This window comes from Labrus mixtus, chromosome 3 (genome assembly GCF_963584025.1).
Source record: "Labrus mixtus chromosome 3, fLabMix1.1, whole genome shotgun sequence".
Taxonomy (NCBI): Eukaryota; Metazoa; Chordata; class Actinopteri; order Labriformes; family Labridae; genus Labrus; species Labrus mixtus.
The window spans coordinates 21,070,322-21,089,605 of record NC_083614.1 but is presented as its reverse complement, the minus strand read 5'-3'; the positions used below and the strand labels follow the sequence as shown (position 1 = coordinate 21,089,605).

The following is a 19,284-nucleotide window of genomic DNA, read 5'->3' as shown; positions in this document are numbered from 1 at the left end:
TGCTTTAAGACGAGCCTACCCGCTAGTAGCGCTGCTGCCCCGCCACTCAGTGAATAACCGGGGAGTAGACATGCAGAACCGTCACATCGCACTGGATCCTGCCTGTGTTTCTCCAGAGTTTGCGGACGAGCACTGACTTGTGACGAGGAACATGATTAAACGGGATCCTCTTTTTGCAAAACTGAGCGAGTAAATCACACAATTAGGAGTTCATTTGAAGAGATATAATCGAGTCTGCCGGGTCTGACAGCCAGCGTGTGGGAATGGCAGCTCCCCGGCCGATAAAAGGCATACTGAAAAACAAGAACAGCGGGACAAACGTCAAATCGCTGCCCGACGACGTGCAAGCAGAGGTCCCTGAACAAGCCCCCGGGCTCTCAGAAGATGACCAACAGTAAGTTTTCGCTTTACTTTCGTGACGAGGTAGTAACATCAGCTAGCTTAACACTTGTTAGCCTCTCCAGTGGTACTCCCCATGTCCGGCTAACTGGGACGTCACCGCTTAGTAAACAGCATGTCTGTATTATAACAGTCTAGTTTTTTTTTGTTTCATGACCCTATCAGGTGGCGGTTCCACCCTGATTAAAAAAAAATCTTTGACAATAACCAAGAGCTGAGGTTAACCCCCAAGAGCCATGTTAGCCTTTTTCGCTAGCCAATAATAGTCACATAGCCATGGTAGGTAACGCAATGTTGATGTCCAATCTGTCAATAACAAACTCCATAACTCAAAAATATCATGGTTGATTTGCTTAACGTAGTTTTGATTAAAAAAAAAGTCGATTTAAATATTGTTTAACAGCCTCAACCTGCCAGACAAAGATGACCATAATAGGGCAAATTACACAGCAGCTCAGGCTCTAATGAACATAGACTAACTCTGTTTCCCCCTCATCTCCTCATCTCATGTAACCCAGCATCCGCCTATCTTCTTGTTTGACAGCAAGCCTTGAATATCCTTTACTATTTTATGCAATAATTTTTCAAAATATGATAGACTGCTACCACAAAATGTTAGACAATCATGACAAAGCCACAGGGCCTCATTTTAAAGTTTATGACTTTTCTCCAAGTAACTCAAAACCACCTAAACGTGTTATGGTGGTAAAACTGAACAAAATAATGGTAATGATTTTTTTTTTTTTAAATACGATAGACTGAGGAATAAGATAAGCCTGCACACTTCCTCAAATGCCAGAAAAAGTTTGGATTTTATCACAATCACAACGTTTCGAGCAGGGGTCAGGGCCTATCTTCTTCCTCAGTCTGCTGTTTTTCGTTACGGTTCGGTGTGTAAAACAAGGGAGGTGGACCCAAGTGCAAAAACCAACAATTATTTATTTAAACAAAAAGGCAAAAACTAAAACTATCTATCAAAATGTCCAAACTGAGAAAATCCAAAAATTGACAAGTACTGAGAAACACTAGGAAACACTGACACTCCAACATACGACAAACAACACTGGCAACTTACAACAATGAACTGACACAGAAGGGAAGACACACAGAGACTAAATAGACATAGGGTAAGCAGACACAGGTGAGACTAACAAGACACAGGTGAGGACAATCAGGGAAATCACACTGGGAAACACACAGAGGCAGGAATACAAGAAACACTGAGGACAAACTAAATCATGAAACACACAAGGGAAAAACCAGCAACACTAGGGAACATTAACACACAAGGGAAACAAGCAACACTGGGATAAAACATGGAAACTCAAATACAAAACCAAATCATGACAGTTTTTGCACGGCCCTGCACCTATGTGATGAGCATATAACTACCTCCTTTTCCAAAAAAAAAACAGTTACATATGTTTCTCCAAGCCTTTGACATGCAACGTGAGTCATACAAATCAAAGTGCCTAAACCATTTATGATCCATGTAGATCTCTGGCAACAAACACTTTAAGGTATGTTAGATATGACACTGTCAGTGGTGTTGTAGGCTTGCAGTGACACATACAGTAAGTCACAGTCTTTGTCAACAAAAGAAGCAATATGTTGTAAAGGCTCTACACAAGAATACTCTTAAGAATATTTGACAGTCTCACCATCTCATGAGACTGCTGTTGGAGATTTTACTTGCTGTCAGCCTTCGTTTTCTTAATACATCTTATGTTCATTCATTCATTCATTTAACCTTTAATTCTACTAAAGAGATCATTGAGGGGCAACCCTCATTTACAATGACATCAAGTCATTACAGGATCAATTAAATGATGGACAACAAATCGTTAAAAGAACCAGAAGAGAGATACAATACAAGACTGCTAAAATCAACAAACTTGCGTTTTCCAAGAAGCTAACACAATTAAAAGAAATGAGTAAATGCTAGAGTGTAATAAAAAAACTCAAAAATGTACTTAAATAATTAAGAAAGCTTGAAAAATAAATGCAATAAATAAAACACACTTGTGTAAAACAGTTACAACAGACCTTTACACCTGTGAATCCAAGCACACATTAGATTGCTGGAGGACATCACAAGCCACATGGGATAACTTCCTGATGGTCAAGATGATAGTATGGCCCATTAATCCACTCACAGTAGAAAACACCTCCAACATGTCAAGCGTGTGCAGTAGAAATGGGGATGCCTCATGTGAGGATAAGAATTTTGGCAGGGTGAACACTAGGAACTGCTGAGACTCATTTTGGCCCATGGTCACCTAACATATGCAGATTGTGAAAAGTTTTCTTGGACTGCATAATAGTTGGTATCTCTGGAGAGCCTTGCCCTCTCCCGTGCATTGATATCATAGACATGGACACTTTCACTGTGGCAGAGACACTTACAGCACCCAACATCACAAACCGCTCCATGTGAAGTCACATCAGTGCTTTGCTCTCCCACAGCCATCTCTCAGTTTCTTCTTTGCCTTGAGGTGAACTCTGAACATATTTCCTGAGTGATGCTGTTGACTTTGGTTGTATTCACCAAAATGAGACTGTTGCAAAGGTTGCATTATTTTTGAGAGTGAAATGACAAGTGTTTGAGTTCTCTCTTTGGTTGATAACAAATGATTTGAGTTGTCAAGTTAATTATGCATCGTGCTAAAAAAAAAAATAGGACGAAAAGGATTCTTTTTTTTTTTTTGCCATGGCCAGTCACAAAATGGATTTCTTTCATCTGTTTTAAAGCTTTGGAAAATATGAAATGCTCAGGATAAAACACATCTTGGGATATTTTTAGTTATTTGTATCATCTAGGAAGCATTATCTTGAACAGCTTGCCAACAAATGTGGCTTATAATAGGCCAATTTGATTAAGTCTTAAAAAAACAACACATACACAGAAAGTCTGGTCTGATTTACAGTCGGGGTGACTAATTAACAACGCCCACCAGCCAAATGCTGCTAAATCTGGTGTGCTAGCTTGAGATTTTGAAAATTATAAAGGTTGACGTTGGCAGTATCATTAGTTTTTCATAGAATCAAATGTGTTAATTGCTCTAAGTAGAAATACAGTCAAAGTGAAAAAAGGTGTCATTAGAAAAAATATTCTAGTTGTATGATGTTTTGATCATTCATGATACAACACTTGGTATGTCACTGTATATCCATATCATAATTGATCAGCTTTTTGAAGCATATATATTCGACAAGTAGAAGATAACCAACTTTGGTTTCTGGCAGGTCCAGACATTACTACCAGTCCTCTCTGAGCTGCAGCATGAGAAATTAGGCCATTGAAGGATGGCAGCAGTTATTAATGGATTCCATTCCCAACAGTGAATCAAGCTTTTTCTGTGTTGGTACAAAAATAGTCTTTCTTTGAGTGATGAGGAAGTGGAGGAAAAATAGTTTTCTGGAAGGATCCTGTGTGCAGTTAAGCACCGAATCCAAGGAGAAGCACACAGGCTGGATATGCTGTCACAAGCTGCCACAGTCGGGGCTGAATTTAAAGCAAAAATATTCTCTTATATCAGTCTGTATGAACACACAGAACACATACTATCATATCTGTACATACTCCAATTCTGACTATTTGGAAAAATATTTTAAGATTTCTCACTTTTTTAAAAATAAAAAATATATAAGATCTTAACTATTCAAGCATTAGACAAGCTTTTTATTCACCGTTCTTCAGGGCAGCAGTGCGCACATCGAGCTTGATAAAAGCACAAACATGTTTTCTTTATCTGCTGCACTTGTTTGGAACTCAAGACATTGCCTTCTTGCTCTTCTACAGTACCCAGAGGATATCCTGAACTAGCTCTACAAATACCATCCAAGCATTGATTCTGACCACCTGTCCATGTTTAAACAATTCAGCTTCCTTCCATGATTTGTTGGAAGAACATGGACGCAGATGATGTAACACTCAGCAGTTTCTATTGTTTCCAGGAGTATTTCTTATGTCGGGGGGGGGACATGACCATACTCAGCTGAAGTCAGTTGGAAATATAAAATAATTGTCAATATTTGCATTAATAGTTAAGTTTGTTTTTTAAAAAAAGGTATGTACATTAAAAATTAAACAGTATAGTTCATACAGGAACACACATGCTCCCCTGTTTGTTTTCCTCTTGGCATCGTAAGGCCTGTGTTCCATCTTTTAACCCATTTGTGATTGTCACTTTTGTTATCCCCTCAATCAACCACTATTATTTAGTTAACAGTGATGTACGAGCCCCACACCTAATATATAATTCATGGGCACTTCCATGTAACTCAATCTCTCCTATAATGTCTCGCTAGCCTCAGCCTGACTGTGCAATGTAGTTTGACTGAATCTCTTGAGTTTCCATAAAGTCCACAGAAAAAAAAACACCACTCAGATGTTTTACCCTTCCGTGTGTACAGGTCAGGTGTGACCAACTCTTGGCACATAACATGAATACTGTACCTTCATTTACAAGATCTATCTGGATATGGGGGAGTCAACCAACAGGTGTCTAAAAACCTCTGGTCAGTGATCAGAAAGCAGTAACCGGTTTTAAGGACAGGTAGTAAAACGAAGGGACTATTTTTTATAACCTCCTGTGTTTTTCTGTTCACAGAGATGGGTAATAATTAACACAACAGCCCCTGTGGGTTTTATTATACTGACTATAATAAAGATGTTCACTGATACTGATATTAAAGCAAAGATTTAAAATGATAAAATGTTGAAGCTGAGGTTTTTGGCCTTTGGTACAGTTTAGATTGTCTCCACCAAATATATAAAGTGAGAACTATTTTCTAATGTTCATTCCCTCCTTATTCCCTGTAATTCTCATCTGGTGCGCTTTTTCTCCAAACTCTGGACAGATGACAGAGGCTTAAGAAACAGTTTTAGTCCTAAATCTAGTTGGCTATCTATCAAACTTTGTGTAATCTTTTATTCTGCTTAATGCTGCCTGAGAAATGTGCCAACAAAGCAGTGATTTGAGCCCTTCTTGAGTAAATACCAACAACTGCAGAAAATCTCAAATCATTAAGTTTTTTAAAATTATTATTATTAGAAAAAAAAAACATCCTGTCATACCAATATACACAGGTAATTTTTTCCGTTAACACTACTAGCCCATTTTTCAAAGCTACTTTGAATTGTTTCTGGACATGAAAGCAGAATATTGTTTTCCATTTGACCTGCCACTTACTCCACTGTGAAAAAAAGGGCTAGCTGATGTCGCCGGTGGTGGGTTCACTGTAGTTGAGAGCACACGTCCAGACCTTTCCTCACTAACCTCTGACAATGCTACCTGATAGCAGAGCTCAGCTCTCAATGATGACTCACTCTATTTAATGAGTTTTCCTGAAGCGTTATGTCGCCAGCTGTTGACCACCCTGGAGAGGTAGTCACCTTACATAAGAGATACAGCTCTATCTTTATGTGAGCTCGTAATTGGGCCTCCTCAGGTACATCAACATTGTTGTTCAATTTTTTGTCATGAATGAGTGACTGACCAAACACAGGTTTGGTTGGCTACTTCTGGGATGCATTGTGTAACCACACACACACACACACACACACACACACACACACACACACACACACACACACACACACACACACACACACACACACACACACACACACACACACACACACACACACACACACACACACACACACACACACACACACACACACACACTTCTTTCTTTCATTCATATATTCTTAGGATTTAGGTGCAGCAAATTCAAGGTATATTTTTTAAAGAACAGGTGCATGTGTGTGTGTAAATTGGCCTGGACACTTTATCAGGAAGTTAAGGGTTTCGATAATCATTTTGCAAATTGAAGTCGACATAACAATGCAATTAAAAGATTAACATCAATAATTAACAATAAATGGAGTTTCGGACCTCTGCCAAACTGGTTTCACAGTTCATCAAAAAAAAAGAAAAAGACATTTCTTATCATTAGGGAACATTTCTAAATTGCAGAAACGGAGATGATTTGTTTCTCACTTTAGTTTAGAGGGAAGGTAGGAGTTGTTAGACGACTGTTTAACTGGCACTTACTTGTAGCAGTTCACCCGCATATCACTTTTTACTGCTGATGCAAAATTGGTGCAGGCCAAGATGACACCTTTTGTTATTCTGCATTATAAGTTTATTTCAGGCTCAAGTGTGTACCTATATGACATTGACAAGAATAGATATGAAGGTTGATTCCTTACTGTATACTTCCTCTGATTTGTGGTGCATCTTGGACCTCAGTAGGACACCCACTTGCAAGCGGAGGGTTTTAGCATCTCTCTCTTGTTTCCCAGCCCTGCCTGACGTTTTGACGACTCTTATGAAACTCAACGTTTTGTTCAACGAACAGTGTCAGACAGACACAGTGAACCTTTTCAGCAGAGGCTAGGAGGAGCACAGTTGATTAAGATCCAGCAAGATAACTCCCAGAAGCAGCTAGATTTGTAGCTTTGGTGTAGTTTGTAGGAAAATTATAACATTACAAAAGTGTGACACAATAAAAAGTTTGAGCCTACGATATGTATATATTTCTGAAAACTGCAGGTTTCCACATCCTTTATTTGAACTGCAGTATAATGGCAGTTGTTCTCTTTATCCTCTTGAGCAGTATTTCTCATTCAGTACTGAATTTGTCTTTGTTTCTTTTCACTTTCCGTAGGGATTTAAAAAGGGCAATAGGGATTTGTGAAAGTTATAACAAAAACCCCAATGGAGCATTAGAGTTTAAAATCGTATTCTCCAGCTGAGAATAGACCCATTGTTATAAATCTAACAACCACACACTGTTGTTTAACGTCTGCCCTTTCACTGCTGATCAACCTTAAGGCTAAGACCATTCCTCACTTCTGAGTAGAGGCGGGAATTACAGAGTAACTCACGATACCATATGATATATCAATATGCGATTTGTGGCCGACCATTATGGTACAGCAGTTATTCGATAATTGATAAGTTATAAGACAAATGTGTTTTAAATGTATTAAAATATAGATATTTAGAACCAGCGATTCAATAATTGTGTCACTTCAGTCAGGATGACTGTAGTGGCTATTCAAAATAAACTTATATCAAACATAATCAAATGAACACTGATGCACCATGGGGGTGTGATGTACGCAGGCAAAAGAAGTCCAATGTCCATTCAAAAGATCTGCGTTTCTGGTGGTTTATTTGGTTAAAAACAAGCAAACAAACAACAGAACAAAGAAATCATGGATCTGGTCACCTCTCTTGTGCTGGTAAAAAAACATAGGCCCACCCAGGTGCATGCTGGTCCTCTACCTGCCTCTTACCTAAATTACCTCCGGTGTCCACATTGTTACCCAAATACCTAACAAAAATACTAATGCAAAACTAAAATTACTAAACAATAACTAGCAAAAGAAAATATTACCCAAAACCCTATTCTAAATACACAAAACATTTAGAATAACTAAATAAACAACACCACCCAAATATTAGTAAACTAAAGACCAAACACATTCTAACAACCACTAAATAGCTCCTACAATGACAATATATTGCTCTGTCAATATTTTGTCCCCCTGCTACTTCTGAGGTAGACCGCCATGACACCGAAACAAAATACCATGTCACTTCCTAATCAGAATTTGCTTGTGACATTTCTGTCTGTGTGGTCTGACAATACTCAGTCTGGTTGACAACTGGGGTACATTCAGTCCCAGATTAAATCAGGTCACTCCCCCCCCCCCCCCCGGAGGACTGTGTGTGATGTGGTGGTGGGTGGGAAGCTGGTGCAGGATGCATGGTGATGCCATTTAGTCATTATATACTTCTCAAACTTTCTTTTTTTTCTTTGATCCTTCTTCAGGAAGAAATCCCAGAAATGGGATGAGATGAACATCCTGGCCACATACCACCCAGCTGACAAAGACTACGGCCTGATGAAGATAGATGAACCCAGCACACCTTATAACAGGTCAGAGGCTTCTTACAAAATATCCCTTTGTCTGTCTCATCTATGTCATTGGTCAGTTTTGGCAAAGAGCACTAAAGCGAGGCAGTGATAGCAAATTAAAGTTGTTAGTAATAGTCTGAGTGGTGAATTATATAATATTACTACATAAAATACAACAATGATTTGTAACCTACCGTTGGTATTTTTTCCAAAGTGGGCTGTGTCAGTCTTACTGGGAAAGACTGTTCTAGAGACTTATACAAATGCACTACTATAAACCTTTCATTAAAAATAAGTAAAAATATAAATAAATAATCAGACATCAATTTCAGAGCTGGGCCTTTGTCTTGAATTAAAATGTGTGTGTTTGTGTGTGTTTGTGTTGGTGGTACAGGGATGTCTCTGCAGGTTTGTAATCCAATATGTCAGGGTGCTGCAAGGAAGGTCACCTACTGTCACAGTACTTTCCTCTTTGTTCACTCAGTCCTCTCTCTGTCTTCCTTACCCTCTGTGTCCTACCTCTCTCTTTGGTCATCTAAACATGCTTGGCTATCTGCCTCTGTTTGTGTCTGTATTCCCTTTTCTTCATTTAGGACTTATCTTTTTTTCCTGCTGATTTCAATATTTCAGGATGGTGGGAGACGACGAAGACGAGGGGGCGCTGAGCGACTCAGAAGGCAACGGTGGACTCGCAGCTGACGACTTGGCATCAAAGTAAGAATTTCTTGTGAAAGGAGTTGTGTATTGGATTTAATTTTTTTTTTTCTTCTGTTTTTAGCATTCTTAGACTTAGGGATTCACTGATGCATCAGTTGAACATTGGTACTGGTCAATATCAGCACTCCTGACAAACACCGGACCAATTGCAAATCATCTGGCATGCACTGATGTCAGTGGTTGATGTGTATCTGTTGTGTCAATTGAATGCATGCCAGGTAGTACACCTAACTGCTGAGTCAGAGAAAAAGCTTTTTATTGGGCAGAAGGAGTCACCTGTTTGACAAACTGATTTGTATTCATGGTCAGATGTGAAAGAAAATGTCTGCAATGTGGGAGTCTTTCACCGGCTCTGGGAAAGATCAGTTTGTAAAACAGGTGAGGGACTATTAAAAAAAACAATTTACAAACATCCAATCGCATGGCTCATGTCAAGAGTAGCCCAGATAAGCAACACATGAATGAGGGCTGAAACCATTCCCATTAATTGCTTGAATTACTCGAGTGACTTGAGTTAAAAGCCTCATGTGAAATATTTGCCTCGAGGCTTTGTTCAAACTTTACAGTGAACTGTGTTTTGCATGGATGGATGTTTTTGTTCAGCGTTTCCTCGACCATTAATTTGGAGTGGATGCCCGCCACCCAACAGGACCCCCCCCCCTTTCAGTATACCCGAAACACACAGCACAATTTCAAAAGTTTCACTCACAATTCCATTAAATCATATTCCATGCAAGACGTCTCTCTCTGTCTCTGATTACCTACACCTGCAGTTCATGCGCCTGCAGGGTAGAGAGCAATTTATTTATTATTAATTTCATGTAATAATAATTTATCATTTATTAATCCTGCGAGGGGAAATTCAGTTTTTACACTCTGTTTATTAAAACATGCTACACAAACATGCACAAACAGGATCCTATGGACATGCATTAATGGAGAGGTCTCAGAGTGAGGGGGCTGCCCACAGAGAGCATATATGTATATATATATATATATATATATAATCTGCTACTTATTTGCGTATATCATGCAGATTTGATGAAACTTTTTCTCATGTATGCGTGTCCAAATACAGTTTGTTATTATCTACTACACTACCAGATGTTTTAATGCAGCAACAATGAAAATGTGTAAAAAAAAAAAACACACATATGTAAAACAGGGTTTATTGTATACAATGCACGAATAGACATACAAACATAAATAATAAACCAAAAAGACATGTTGTGGAGGTTAGCAGTGCACTGTTTGTTAGTTGTCATCATCTTTTTGTTCGCATTTCTTTTCTTTTAGTCCATAGAAATGCTTCCTGCGTGGTTACTCTCTGCATCACTAGCTGCTGATCAATAGACAATGGCTTCATGGGTGTTTCCCATCAGCCATGAATTCCAGGGGTAGGAGAGTTATGCAATGCTAGGGACAGCTTGAAACACTCTCTCTTTCAGTCGGACAGACATGCTGCCCAAAAACCCAAAGAAAGCTGTTTACAATTCAGTGTGATGAAGTTTGTCTTAAAGCAAAAGCCATGGTGAAACTGTTTGAATTTTATAAATCAACAAAGTGTTATATAAGCAACTTCCCCCGAAAAAGTACTTTTTTTTTAAATCCATTAATAATTTTAAGTTAATCAAACTTCAAAAGTCACTGTGTTTAAAAAAAAAAAAAAAAAGGCATAAGTGCCACTCAGAGCTGTCTGCTGGAGGGGAATGGGAGCTTGAAGTATTTGCTCTGGGCCGTTGTGCTTACATAATTGCACTGATGGAGAGATGGGGCCAGCTAGTTTGAGTGTGTGTGTTCCACAGAGATGATCGTGATTAGCTCCCGGCTTGCAAGTCAATTAGCGGCCTTTGTTTACTTCCACCGAGTGCCTTTCATTGTTTTACTCTTTAATTCTCCAGATAGAACAACTGCTGCTTTTTTTCTCGTATACTCTTGTTTTATCTCTTTCCGCTCTGAATCTCTCCTCTCATCCATGCTGCTCTTAAATGTATCCCAGAGCTTTAATACTTTCACCTTCATATTGCCAGCCAGTCTCCTTTGTGTCGTCCATTTGATACTATCACTGCTGCGCCCTGAAATTCTAGCAAATTAGATCTTCTTTCTGTGTGACTCAGGCCAGTTTGACTGTGTCTGTAGTAGTACACTAGAAATAAAGCCTCCTCCTCCCCCCCCGAAGGCTGTAGCAGTGATTCACTACCATCCGTTGAGCCGTGAACCATTATTCATTTAGTCCTCTGCCGTTTGCTCTTTGTAAGAGTGAAAGAAGTGGGTAGTAACTCTTGTTATTTTTGTCGCATGCTCGAGTACTCACACACGCACTCACATCTCTCTACTCTCACCTTGCCTACTCTCCCCTCCCCCTTGCCCCATATCTCTCCATCTGTGTGTCTCTCATGTCTGGTTCTCTCCATAAAAAGCTTTTTCTGAAGTTATTTTAATCCCTCCACAGTGACATTAGGAGGAGCTCCTGATATTTTCCTGTTTCTACTTGGTGAACTACTACTCTTAATATGTTCAAAACCTGGGTAAAGAAGGAATCTAAAAAGAGCCAATTAATTTACATTTACAAAATATTTTTTCTGTCTGTTTTTCTTTTCTTTTCAGGCTGGTTGCAGCTGAGGGCGCAGAGCCTCGCTTTCTCATGAAGGAAGAAGATGAGGAAGAAGAAGAAGAGAGCAGTGAGGAAGAGGAAGATGAGCTTACTCCTGAAGAACAAGGTATACACAGATGCTATTTATTGAGTTATTCCTTCAAGGTGAAACAACATAGTCAATACTCTAATTTCTTTTAGTTTCTAATGAGAGGTGGTGATATTAGTAGCCACGGTAATGGCTTCGGGTGGGGCTGAACATTGTGCGGCAAAATAGCTTCGTCCTGACTCCTGTGATACAATTATTTAATTGCTGCTGTCAAATGTCGATTTTAATTATATAAAAGAAATATGGCCCTCTAATCCAACTCCTCATAGTGACACTTATAACATACATGAGGGAAACAAGAATGGAACTTAATTTACCAAGGAAGAGGATGACAGCAAGATGAAAGAGGAAGCAACAGATGGATAATCTCAGACAGCAGTGACAAGAAGTTACAAGATGAAGCATGGTAAAAGGTGAAACGGGCACCAAACTGCAGTGAATATACATATTAATCCTGCCCTTTACCTTTTAAGGGGACTTTTTGTTCTTCAGTTAATCTGATATTGTGATACATCTTTCAATATATCAATTATCACAGAAACGCTGTATCATGATATGATCGTATCGTATTGTGAGTTACCCTGTGATTCCCTCCCCGCCTGTTTATTTATACACACCACCTTCATGCAAAGTGTCCTCTTCACCTGTGAGGGTGACTGAACGCTGAGGGACAGTCTGCAGTGATGTGCTGGCTGAAAGCGATCGTTTTGGGAGAGGGCCTGAGTGTTCTGTTTGCTCTCGACCTTTACTGCCTCCCCTTAAGACAGACAGACAGACAGACACACACACACACACACACACACACACACACACATACAGACACACCACACACATACACATACAGACAAACACACTAGCAATATGTTTTTGACCGTTCTTTGACCTTATCCAACTATGAGTACTCATGCATGCACACACAAGGCGCGCGCACACACACACACACACACACACACACACACACACACACACACACACACACACACACACTCACACACGTGAACACCCCTCTCTCTCTCTCAGGAATCTTTCGAGCTGTGCCCATGCTGCAGAATTTTGACAGGGTGAATTTGTCTGCACCATTTCAATGTTAGACATTTATATCTGAACTACACAGGTACAGTAAAAGCAAGTGAACATTTTGGAAACTGCAGCTCTGATCGATATGGTCCAACTTCAGAGCCGAAGCCTCAGCAGTTTTTGACACAGAGTGGTGGACGTGCCAACTTTCACCACCTATAGAAAAATGTAACCTTCACTTTTAGAGTTGCAGAGGGAGATTTTTTTTTTAATCAAGTTTGTTCTCGTCTTTACTTCTGTGTGTAGTCAGCAAAAAATACATGAAATAGTCTACAGGTTTATGCCAGGACCATTTCAACATAGACAGAGAGGCAAAAAAAAAACTGGCTGTGTGTGGTTTAGATCTGCAGTGCCAGGAAGAAAAGACATCTGTAAAACCTTCAGTGTTTACTTTGAATCCTACCAGTCCTAGGCTGTGTGGTAATTGACGTCTTCTTGCCAGATTAGTGAGCAGCCCATCACTCCGACTCATTGACGCAGAGCCCAGAAAGTCAGCTTTAACCTTATTTTAGTGCAATTACCATCCAGCTCAAGATTTCAGCCAACTCATGATGATGTTTACTAAAATAAGCCTCACTGTCCCATTTAGAGTTTGACCCCTTTTCAAAGTAAACGTGTACGTATAAAAAGGTTTAAGGCAGGGTTTCATCAGTACAGGTTCCCTCTGCTGGTAGTGGGTGTAGTTTTCTTATAGTCTTCAGCACTATATGCCTTCATATATTTAAATGAACTTTAACACTCTTCCTCTGCAGCCAAAAAGAACCATTTTAAGATGATGAGGAAGATGCATTACAATGAGGGCCTAAACATCAAACTGGCCCGCCAGCTCATCGCCAGTGAGCTGGAGGAAGACGAAGATTTGGATGAAGAGATGAGGGACGACACAGAGGAGACGGAGGAGATCAATGTTGACCCCCCACAGGAAGGTGAGGAGAGGGAGACTGTGTCCCTACAACAAAATAAACAATATGGACAGTTTCCAGTCCAGGCTTTTTTTGTTTTGTTTTTTGTTTGTGAAATAAAGGGGATATAATGATGTGCACTTTGCGACATTAACACTGAAGTGAAGATGTTCAGAAAGAATGACTTTCAGCACTGATGCAGGCTGTCTATGTAGGTGTCTTTAGAAGACCTGTACATCAGGAGGAAGTCCTAACCCACAGTTAATGAGCACAATAGGTTAATATAATGGCCCGGGCTTTATCTAATGCACACTGATCAGACTAGAAATACCTTTTGTCTGTCATGACGAAATTAAGGCTTACCACTTATAATTCTGTATCGCTAAATGAAACTAGAATTATTAAGTTTTTACTTGGCTTAAAAATTTAGCAATGAAATAGAAAGTGAATTAGAAAAAAGGAAACTGCATTAAACCCTGAGAAAGCATCAAAAGTTAAAAGAGTATGAATCACTTCAGTGTGAATTACTTACCATCTGCAGTCAAATTTCACCGAAGCTAGATGCCAAGTTTTTGTTGGATGAAACTAATAAATTTAAATCATGAAACTGATACCACAAGAAACTATATTTCAAATCAGAGTAGAAAGCCAAAATGAAAAATAACTCTTTTTTTCTTCTTTCTCGTTTTTCCTCTATCTACTATCCCCCCTCTCTTCTCCAGCGGACTCTCTGGACTCGTAGATGAGGTCATTCTTTAAACCTTCAGGTGTGTCGGGCTCAACATCCAGACAGACAATGCTACCGCCCCGTGTGTCTATAATGCTGGGCCGCCAGCTGACGCCGCTTCACCACTCACATAACAACCCTCAACAACCAATAACCTCCACACATCACCTGTTAATCTCTATATCTCCGTAGAACTGTGCAATATAACCTCGCTGGTTTTGAAACTCCCAGTCAGTACAACACACAAGTAAAGACTGTTTCTCCCTCCTCCTCCTCGCTATCCTGTTGCCAAGAAATTCCCCTCCCACCTCATCTGGACCGGCGTCACACAGGAGGATCTGTGATCACGACCTTGAAAGGAGGATCAAGGCCTTTTTAAAAAAAGAAAAAAAAGAAAAAGAAAAGAAAAAACAAATAAAAACGTCTGGATAACAAGAACTCCTAGCTGGTCGCTCCACAGTGTCCAAGCCACAGAGCCTTTACGTCAGCCCTGGAGGAAGCCAGGGGAAACCCCTCGGCCTCACTAAAGGCATATCTGAGACATGACGACTGCACTCGTACTCGGTGCACTGCAGAAGGCTTTTACTTGTATTTTGCTTTGTGACCTATCTCTGCTGCATTGTCCCCGCTCCTTCATTTCTTAAAGTGACAAAAGATGGACGACGTGATGACAGGTGAAGCACTCTGTTTTGTACACAATGCTTAATTTTATTTAAGTATTCATTATAAACATGACAATGTTGTGATAAACTAGGAGCTATTCATAGCCTAACAGCACAAGACAACATGACCTGCATACAGACTCAGTTTGACATTAGAATATTAACATTGTATACAATGGGTGTGTATGCTGTGCTGTCTCTCTTTGGATGCAGTTAACTGTACAGTAAAGCAAATTAAAACAAACACAAATTGTAAGTATAATATTGGCACTTAATCGACTTTGTCAAACTGATTTATTTCCATTCTCTCATCACAAGCAACAACTCCACACAACACCTCATTTAAAATCTCGCAAAACAAAAAGGTGTACCTGAACAGAGCGTTGCCACTTTTCAGATTGGATTCACTAATACATTGAGCTTTTATGTGCAGATTACGGTATAGTTCATCTTGTTAGTCTTTCTGTCTGGAGATCATTTGTCTCTCAAGATGGTTTATCACTTTCAGATGGCAGGAGGGGACAGCAAAAGCAGGAATAGCATGTGCTACTGATGAATTACGACAGAGATGTTACAGCTTTCAACAACAGGCTTTGATGTAGATCTGACAAGGAACAAACCATCGCTCTTATGTGCGCTCACTGAAATAAGTTGTATGACTGAATGCACAGGAGCTTCACACCAAACAGATATTGTAACCGCTTTTCTTTTGAGGAAGGCACAGTGGTGTAGTTGGTGTTCATTTCCTCATCGGACTTCACCTTACTGTATATCTATCATACTGATCGTTGTCCTGTCCAAAGCAGCTGGGAAATGTGAAACAAAGAGTTGATGCTACTGGTATTCGTTCAAAACAAAAGGACATTTATTGGAGGTGTTTTGATGATTTAATTTTTATGTCGGGGGTTCCTCAGTGTCTATTCGCTTACTATCAAGTCTTAAAGCATGTGGGATTTGACAACAAAAAAAGGAAATGAATTGAACATTGAGAGATGACTGAATACCCTGAGAGAACAGTACATAGGAACCCTGAGTTTGTCTTGTGTTTTGATCTCTTTATTTGTTTCTAACCCTTTAATTCCTCACTTGGATTGAAAGTGTTCAGCGCTTTATTATGGAAACACAAAACATCATGAAACAAAAGGTATGACTCCTGCAAACATCCCACAGCATTTTCTTTTGTTCTTGTTAAGTATTCCGTGTCGTTTTTGTCTCCAGCAACTTTGTGATCCTTGTGACCATTTCCGCCAACTAACAAGCTCACATCTGAGAAGGTGATTGACACATGATCATTGTAGAGAAACAGGAATACATGTGTTTAAAATACAGATGTTGACGATTCTTTTGTCCTCTACTGAATTTGTAAACAAAGGAGACAACAGCGGAGAAGCTGAAGTTATTGGTTCATCTTATCACTCTAGACAAAAGGACAAAATCGTCCCAAACATGACTGACACGATCACCTTGTAGGTGGTTAATACCTGTCGAATGTGCCTCTGATGTATTTATGTATAAGTGTGTAAAACAGTGAACAGGCTATGGTCCAAGTTGCTGTTCTTTTTTCTTTCTGCTTCACCATGTCAGCTGTCTCTCTTGTCTGTTTGTTTTTGGCCCACCTCCTGCCTCCCTGTTTGTACTCTGTGGATGACAGACAGTTGTGCAGTCCCATGTGACTGCTCTCTGTCTGTCTGTCTCAAAATGACGTGGATTTGACAGATTTTTTGTATTTCCAGTTTGCATGTTCGAAATCATCAAATTGTGTGTATTCCGTTTTATTTTTTGTCGCCTATCATTAAAAAAAAAATGTTGTTAAGAACTACTTTCTGTCATGGATTATCATTGATCGAAATAATTTTCTAAAAGGGGAATGATGCATAAATGATTGAACGACTAGGCAGATATCTTTCAGACCAAACAGCCAACACAATGTACTAAAGTGGATAAAGCCTCACAGCTCAGCCAGGCAGCATGTTAGTGTGGTGGTTAGCGATGCCGTTGTTTAGAAATAATTTCCATCTCATCGTTTCTGATCTGTCCGTCTCTCCCTTAAAGGTTTTGCTTCTGAGCAACGATACAAAGAGGTAATGCTGAAATGTTAGCTTTGGCAATACTCATGGCAATCGGAAAAAAAAAAATCTAAGCTTAGTAGAATGTCATGAGGTTAGTTGTTATTTGACTGACCTGTATGTTAAAACAATCAGGTATTAATTATGCCCATATTCTGTCCTAGTATGTAAGTGGCAGTGCTATTATGTAAGTTGCAGTATCGTGTACCTCACATTTTTAAGTAGAGGTCACTTAAAGCTACTATGAGGAGATTTAAGGACCTTGTGAAAGTGACTGAAATTGGTATTGATGTATCTTTGTGTGTTTGTTTGTTTTGCTTTATGATCTGCAAAACAAACAATCACACAAAAACGTCAGACACAGAATTAGTTAGGCCTATTTCTAGCCGAAATTTAGTAATTTGTAATGCCTGTAAACTACAGCCAGTGGACAGGTTTCAGATTTGAAGACAGTGTCCCTCTACCAACACCAGGTGGCGAGATTACACAACACATCTTTTACTTTTCTTTGCATTTCTAGTCATTCTAATAGGATAAATCTGGAGACCGTGTTCCTGCCAGGATTATCCTGCATGTTTGGTCTCAGATGGATTTACAGCTAAGAATAAACGCATCTTCTGTGGGATTTTCGTGAAACGGATTTTCAACCCCAGTGTAGCCAAGAGATAGGAATAACACACGTAGACTATCAAGCACATCAGTCTTGATGACGTTTAAGTAACTGTAGAATATGAAGTTAACTGGACTTTTTTTTTAATCTAGCAGTGTAAGCAGTGTAAGAAATGGGAAGGCCGTCCCGTCCTGGCTCTCCGTCCAGGGAGCGTCACCGGTAATTCCAATGAATCAGGAAGCGCTTGTCAACTGGCACAAAGATTGTGAAAAAAGGAAAGAGGAATTACTCTTGCTTGTTTTTCCGCTGCCGGATAGACAATACATTTATGGTGTGGTTACATAGCCAGGATTCGGATTTCATGAATGTAAGGGGTATTAGCTTTCAAATTTCAGCATTTATCTAAACACATTTACTTAAAAAAGTTCCCAGAATTTTAGAAATACTTACAGTACTAAAACCATAGACTGTGACTGAAACCCACAATAATATTTTGTAGGTTCTATACAGTTATTTTACACATTCAGTTAATTCCTCAATGGCAGAATAAATTCTATTTAAAACATTTAAAAATAATGGTTCAATCATTTATTGACAGGAAAACTTGTAATGCAAACAGATTGACAGGGTGGAAACACAAAACACATGTACAAATCCAATTAAAGTAAATATTGTCACCATAACAGTCAATAACAGATAGGCATATCACAGTTGTGTCAAAAATCACATTGCAGTTTATTGGACTAAAATAGATTTAAGACTCCTCATAACCTACTTCTCTCTAAAATGTGATTTCTAATCTTCCCTATGGTCTGCATCTGACTGACATATATGCCTTTTAGACATTCAAAAACATATCATTGGGAATATTATTGTAATACTGAAATTTTTTTTGTTTTGTTTATGGCTGTGTATTCAAAGTAACAAAGCACTTTTGAGACTTTTTGATTTTAAAAAAAAATGTTTAAAAACCCAATAAAAAAGGGATGAAAAAAACGAATTACCATATCACGTTGGTGAGTGACTCATCTCTCTCTCGATATAGACGATCTTTGTGTGTCAGTGTGTAATATCTGCGTTGAAGAAAAGCTCCTCTCTCACTGGCTGCTATGACCTAGCTACCGGACGACACTTTCTGTTTTCACGACTGACCACTGCGTCTGATATACGTTTGTAGCATTTTTTTTTTTTTTTGCTACCATACATTCAATATAGAGACTTTTTTTTATGGTCGCTGTGCCGCGACTTTTTACCCGTAGCTGCCGGCCTCTGAGGCTAAGCTGGCTAGCTGAGTAGTGACAGAGTGGACAGAGGTACAGTAACGTTAGCAAACAAGCTAATCAGCAAGAAAGACTGTCAGTCTGGATTATTGTGTGTAATCAAAGGGAGCCTAACACTGCGCGGTTTTACTCACTGCGGCAAAAATGAAGATAACTGTGGATTTCGAGGAATGCTTGAAGGACTCCCCGCGGTTCAGGTGAGTG

The 19,284-nt window shown here is 39.4% G+C and overlaps 2 protein-coding genes across 8 annotated transcripts in view; both read left to right on the top strand.

Moving 5' to 3' along the window:
• Positions 1 to 32: 32 nt before the first annotated feature.
• On the top strand, positions 33 to 16,940 carry ppp1r2 (protein phosphatase 1, regulatory (inhibitor) subunit 2). The gene is made up of 6 exons (XM_061033713.1): positions 33 to 394; positions 8,251 to 8,358; positions 8,968 to 9,051; positions 11,662 to 11,774; positions 13,586 to 13,759; positions 14,458 to 16,940. Exons 1-6 carry the CDS (start codon positions 264 to 266, stop codon positions 14,475 to 14,477), a joined length of 630 nt encoding a protein of 209 aa, XP_060889696.1. The 5' UTR covers positions 33 to 263; the 3' UTR covers positions 14,478 to 16,940.
• Positions 16,941 to 18,857: 1,917 nt separating this feature from the next.
• Positions 18,858 to 19,284, top strand: part of LOC132965333 (arf-GAP with coiled-coil, ANK repeat and PH domain-containing protein 2-like) — a 46,853-nt gene continuing 46,426 nt past the window's right edge. For 6 of the 7 annotated variants that reach the window (XM_061033722.1, XM_061033723.1, XM_061033721.1 and 3 more), the window contains exon 1: positions 18,858 to 19,277. In XM_061033722.1, coding sequence (XP_060889705.1) covers positions 19,225 to 19,277 — 53 coding nt within the window. In that variant the 5' untranslated portion in view covers positions 18,858 to 19,224. The remainder of the gene's footprint in view (positions 19,278 to 19,284) is intronic. The other variant, XM_061033725.1, reaches the window with a different exon arrangement.

Excerpts from the sequence above, each read along its gene's own strand:
- ppp1r2 (XM_061033713.1), top strand. The coding sequence starts at position 264 with ATGGCAGCTCCCCGGCCGATAAAAGGCATACTGAAAAACAAGAACAGC. Across the intron at positions 8,359-8,967 it reads CCCAGCACACCTTATAACAG|GATGGTGGGAGACGACGAAG; the intron begins GTCAGAGGCTTC and ends TCAATATTTCAG. Across the intron at positions 13,760-14,457 it reads TGTTGACCCCCCACAGGAAG|CGGACTCTCTGGACTCGTAG; the intron begins GTGAGGAGAGGG and ends TCTCTTCTCCAG.